We start from the raw sequence: 6,247 nt of genomic DNA on the forward strand, positions 1-6,247 counted from the left end.
TTTTGCAACTTATTGTGAATCACTGAGATTTTTATTTATAAAACAGTTAAAAAGAAGAAGAATTTAGAAAAAAACAGATTGTTGTCAAAAAATTCCTTTCTTTTTTCCCCTTGTGAAGAAAGGAGCTTGATATAACAGTAAATGTATTAATGTTTATGCATTTTACTGTGAATAAAAGAATAAATCCACTTTGATGCTATTTGTGTCACTRTAGCTCTGACTCTGAGGCATGTTCTGTAGAAATACGACAGTGTGTTCAGGAGTATCAGGCCCTAAAACACACAAACTGCAGATTGAGAATCATAAGAAGCTTTTCTCAGAGCCCTGGTCAAAAGTAACAACATTACAACAAAGATGTATGTTTGTAGAACTTAGGAAGTGTATAAGGCAATGTAACACCAACATGTTTGCACAGACACAGGTAAAAAAAGTCGCATCTGAGGACCCCCAAAAGCTCAATAATATATTGCATTTCACAGCAATCCATCATCATTTCTGTGATGTATGGCTAACCAACAAAACTGACATTTCAGAGCTATAATACTTTTCCAAATTACGTCTTCATACATAGAAATTTCAATCAAACACAATCTGATGTGTTTTGTTGCTACAGCAGCGAGCTCTCAGTGGTGTGCTACAAATAGAGCACTTGAACCACAGAGGATCCGTGCTGACGCATTTTCTCTGGACAACCTGCCTGAGACAGAGAGAGTGGGGACGAGCAGGGGTGGGACGAGCAGGGGTGGCACGCACGGTGTGAACAAGAGAGTGTGGGGGTGCAGACAGCTGGGCTGAAAATGTCTCTAAAACTGTGTCTGACATGAGTTAGAAGTGATCACAGTCAAGGTTTGGGATTGTGAAGCCTCCTGTTGGGGAGAGATGGGGATAAAAGTAACATCTGAATAAAAAAAAGGTTTAAAAGTTTTGATTTTTCATATTTAATTGGTGTTATATTTTTTAAATGCTAAAATGTTAACATTGACAGAAAACAGTGGCTTCAGGATGTTAGATAGAGAGGACTGAAAGACAAATAGTTCAAAGCAAACATGAAGTCAAGATTTGAGATAAATGGTGAATTGCTCTGTCATTGTGTGAGAGGCTGAACAACTGAGTGACCTTAAAAGGCAACGTGGTCGTGTTGGTGACTGACGGAGTACATGAAAGGGGGCCTCGGGGGTTATCTCTCTCTGAGGTGCTGCTGTATTTATAGATTGGCTCAAAAAAAGAATCCCTGACCCCCGCGCTGGCCCCCCACCTTCAGCCCCCTCCCATTGCCCCTCCTCTCATTTCCAATTATCCCATGATGGGTGGACTAATGCAATCAAGAGTAACTACAGCTCGTCCAGAACCTCCTGTTCTCAGTCTGCTCCAGACTCCACACAGGCTGCCCACTCCTCAGACAGGAAGGTAAGAACCACTCTGTTCAGCTGCTCCATCCTTTCACCTCCATCCATCTTTTGTTCTTCACTGGTCTTCATGTCCACCACCCCCCATCCTGCATCCTKTTTTCATGCTCCCCATCTACCTGTTTTCCACCTGCACACTCTCCTCATTTCACCCCCACTTTTTTCACAGTCCACCTCAGAGACAAAGTGTGGACAATAAAACATTAGCACATCTGTCARTCCCTCTTCAGGCATATAATGTTATTTTTGTTTGTATTTTTTGTCACCAATTCCATAAATCCTGCCACCAAAATTATACTTTTAAGTATTTTTTAAAATATTTTAAGATCTGCGATATCTTCTTTATAATTTATCAAATTTTCTTACTTTTAATAAGTTTGGTTGCATTGTGGCAGTCTTGCAAAGTCCTGCCAAAACAATTTTGACGACACAAGATGTTCTCTGTRTCTTCATATTGGTTTAGAAAACATTACATTTAATACGAAGCATCTGCAGCTGGTTTAGGCTTTCCTTTCAGAATTCCAAAGAAACATTAACAAATTATCATTCAATTTGTTTTTGTCATTAACTCTATTATCCACTTTCAAATATACAGTGCAATCACTGTGCAGTTGGTTAAACATTGTTTAATTAGGAATGTTGTTGTGAGTTGTTGCTTAAAATAAAAACAAGTAAAAATGCTGCAACTCTCTCCTAAACATGTGACGGAGTTTGCATCTCTTTAAATGGTYGAGTAATACAAACACAATTTTCATTTTATTTTAATAATAAAATATAGAAAAATCATTGCAGAATTTGCCAAAATTTGCAAATTTTTCAAATGTTCCTTATCCCTCCTGATTAAAACGAAGCTAATATAAAATTAGAAGTGTAAAAATAAATGTATATTAACTGTTTTTAAACCTATGCACTGAAGCCAAATGCGAAGAGGTCTTCAGGGGATTCCATTTTCCAGTGATCCCCTGACATGGCCGTACTGCTCAGTCAGTCTCCCAGATGGGTAGCATCAAAGGGACCCCAAATCTGGAAAACAGCTGCACGGCACATTGAAATAGCTACAGGTTTTATTTGTGGCCATTCAGATTATCCTTCTATATTTTTTGTAGTCGAATAAATCCTTATTTAAGCTAGGCGAGCCACGGTGGGTGAAAAAAAGACAATGAGGGAATGTGGGGAGGGGGTGAGAATTCTTTGCRAGGAGAGAACAGGTGGATTAAAAGTCTCAAAAGGTACCCATCCCGTATCGCTTACACATCTCATTTTGAGGCACCTATCGTCAAAAATAGAAACAACGGAACAGCAAAGGAAAATTGTTATCGTTCACAAAGAGACATTTAAACGAATASTGTGTGGTCACAGATAGCAAACATGCAGGCAGGACAGCACAGGCAGCTGCTGAGTTTGAGCTGTTTGAACTCAGTTGTACATAACAAGGGATCCAGGGATCCGGTGCTGACAGCTGGAGGTGAGGTGCTGGATGGGTTAGCAGCGTCGGTATGCACTGAGGGCAAATGTTGACTGTCTCTAAGCAGGAACGATTGCAGTTATTTATATCCTCCTCATCAGTCACCCTCTGCTCCTCACACGGGGAACAAAAAGACAGCCGGGAGAAGAAGGTGAAAAACCTTTGAAACATCTAAATACCAAAAAAAACAACAACACTGGTTGGCTTACATTTAAACAGAGCTCCAAAATGGTAAAACTTTCAAATCAAGTCTTTTAAAAATGATTTCTCTTTACTTTTTATTTTTATTTTTAGCGACCCTAGGTCAAAATGACCGAGCGCTATGATTGCCACTACTGCAAGGAGTCCCTGTTCGGGAAGAAGTACGTCCTTCGAGAGGACAATCCCTACTGTGTGAAATGTTATGAAAGCCTGTACTCCAACACCTGTGAGGAGTGCAAGAAGCCCATCGGCTGCAACACCAGGGTCAGAGATGTTCAGAATTACTGCACTTAGTGCACAAGATGTGATGAAGCATCAATCAGCCTGGTCTGATCTGTCCAAATGTTCCTGCAGGATCTGTCCTACAAGGACCGCCACTGGCACGAGGACTGCTTCAAGTGCTTCCAGTGCAAGCGCTCTCTGGTGGACAAGCCCTTCTCCACCAAGGATGACCAGCTCCTGTGCACCGAGTGCTACTCCAACGAGTATTCTTCCAAGTGCCATGAGTGCAAAAAAACCATCATGCCAGGTGGGAATAAAATACCTCAATCTAAGTTATAACAAACAGTTTCATTAACAGTGGTTCTTGATGGAAGGATTGGTGATCAGTGGTCACATCAGTACAGCAACTATTAAAGGAATTAACTGTGTTTTTGTTGTATTTTTACCTGTTAAGTACCGAACAGCTAAAGAAGAACAAATATTCAAACACTCAGTTTAACTTCTCATTTGTGTTTCTGATAATGCAAGGCCAAATGCTGCATACAAGTACACTTTAGATCATAGTTTATTGTAAAATGTGTATGTTAGTATTTTAATAACAAGAGGTTTATCTTAAAAAAAGACAAAAAATATAATTTCATACATATTTGATCATATAATTTACTAAACCCAGTTGAAGCGRAGTCATGTGGTTCTCAAAGTTGGGGTCATGATCCAGTTGTGGGTCATGAAGCATCAAGTTGGGGTCTTTAGATAATCTCCAGAAATTTAATTTAAAAAAGACAGATGATGTGATTTTTTCCCTTAAATTAGTACAAAATTACATAAAATAACTATAATAAATAAAAGCTGTTGGGATTGTCAATAAGCCCCAGTTGTTTAAGATTTCTTGATAAAGTTTTTGTACTCAGATTGGTTATATTTTATTATTTGAGATCATGAATATTTTGTCAGTCAGTAGGTGAAAATTTTGGGAACCATTGATTTAAAATAATTTTTTTAAAACTGACTCTATGTYGGCCTTGTTTCTAAACTCTCACAAATATCTTTGGTGTTTTTTTATCTGGTTCTTATTGACATCAGCCTGATGAGGATGTCTATTGTACTCTATTTTAAGATTATAGATCAAGATGATTAGTTCTATCAGACTATAAGAGAAATACAATTTTCTTCCACGGTAGTTTAAATAAGAGAACTGATTGATTTAAGGCCAAAAGACAATTATAAAAAGAAAATCAAGATAAAATAAATATGCCTATGAAAGAAACACTGTCTGCCTCTTGTGATTTTAGCTCGTTTGTAGAGATGATGCTGGTCTTCTATAATGTGTACTGACTCTTCTAAATGTGACACATTATTAGTTGTGCAGTTCTTCTAAACCAAAAAGTTGTTTTTTGTAACTGTAATCATCATTGCTTTTTTTGTCCAATAACATCAATTTTACAATTTCCTTAAGGCTCCAGGAAAATGGAGCACAAGGGCAACAGCTGGCATGAGACCTGCTTTACCTGCAAGAGATGCCAGCAGCCAATCGGCACCAAGAGCTTCATCCCTAAGGACAACCAGAATTTCTGTGTGCCCTGCTACGAGAAGCAGTTTGCCATGCAGTGTGTGCACTGCAAGAAGGTACGACGTCCAGCTCTGTTTGAGTCTTCCGAGTAACTGATGTTCAACATGGCTCTATCTATTCAAAAGCATTTATATGCATTATTGGAATATAATGGTGGAAACTTTTCTTTCAACTAGCCCATCACTACTGGTGGGGTGACCTACCGTGAGCAGCCCTGGCACAAGGACTGCTTTCTGTGCACCAGCTGCAAGCAGCAGCTTTCTGGCCAGAGGTTCACGTCGAGAGACGACTTCGCCTATTGTCTAAACTGCTTCTGCAACCTTTATGCCAAGAAGTGTGCCTCCTGCACCACCCCAATCAGTGGTAACCCTATTTTTGTCTACTTGAACCTGAAAAGTATAGCGTCTCAGCAGTTTGACAGACTGGATTTGTCTTTGCCAGGTCTGGGAGGCAGCAAATACATTTCCTTCGAGGAGCGCCAGTGGCACAACGACTGCTTCAACTGCAAGAAGTGCTCCGTGTCCCTGGTTGGCCGTGGCTTCCTCACCGAACGCGATGACATCTTGTGCCCCGAGTGCGGCAAAGAYATCTGATTCATCCTGGCAGATAAATCTGACACGGTGATTTCATTACAACCAGGAAATGGCAAAGATACAGTGAATACTTTCAGAGCACAGCATTTTTAGTGTTGCCGCAAATGTAAACCRTTTTACGCTACGAATTTCAGACTACTAATATTGGTATTTGAATTTACAAAGTTTATTCAAGTTACAATACACACTCCTGGAAAACAAATATATATTTCTACTAAAACTATGCATGAATCTAAAGAGTTGCTAATGAAAGAAATCGTAGTTGCTGGTAGATATTGTATGATGCACTCTGGAATAAATCTACAACGTTAATGCAAACTATAAGTTGAATGTTTTGTTGGCTGAACAATGTAAAGTTGATTTAAAGTGTTAATTTGTTTTGAGAGTATGACTTTTACAAGCAAGCTAAAATCTAGCAATCCCATTAACTAAAATAGCAGATAATCTTACTAATTTACCTTCGAAAAGAAGCTTTCTAGTAGGTATATGACTTTAAAAATAATCCCTTACATTTTTTTTTAAATTGAGCATATCTCTCCGCTGGCTTCTGTAACTTCATGAAATCTCTTTAAATATTTGTTTCTTTTTAAATATTGGCTGCCATTTCCAATACATTACTCCAGTCCAATAWATATTGAGTTTTCAAACCAGCACACTTTTAAACAAAGCTTGTTGCTAGCCTGGTAAAATAATAAAAATAAACATATATAAAAAAAATCATCAAATTTCAACAAACTATGCATCCCTTTGAAGCTTTAGAGATGTGGAATCTGCAAATACCTCATTATTG

The 6,247-nt window shown here is 38.6% G+C and overlaps 1 protein-coding gene across 1 annotated transcript; it reads left to right on the forward strand.

Moving 5' to 3' along the window:
* Positions 1-1,328: 1,328 nt before the first annotated feature.
* fhl2a (four and a half LIM domains 2a) lies at positions 1,329-5,778 on the forward strand. Its single transcript, XM_014011660.1, has 6 exons — positions 1,329-1,407; positions 3,166-3,336; positions 3,427-3,601; positions 4,751-4,920; positions 5,041-5,227; positions 5,306-5,778. Exons 2-6 carry the CDS (start codon positions 3,181-3,183, stop codon positions 5,455-5,457), a joined length of 840 nt encoding a protein of 279 aa, XP_013867114.1. The 5' UTR covers positions 1,329-1,407; positions 3,166-3,180; the 3' UTR covers positions 5,458-5,778.
* The last annotated feature ends 469 nt before the right edge of the window (positions 5,779-6,247 follow it).

The sequence above is a fragment of the Austrofundulus limnaeus genome, unplaced genomic scaffold (assembly GCF_001266775.1).
Source record: "Austrofundulus limnaeus strain Quisiro unplaced genomic scaffold, Austrofundulus_limnaeus-1.0 Scaffold83, whole genome shotgun sequence".
Taxonomy (NCBI): Eukaryota; Metazoa; Chordata; class Actinopteri; order Cyprinodontiformes; family Rivulidae; genus Austrofundulus; species Austrofundulus limnaeus.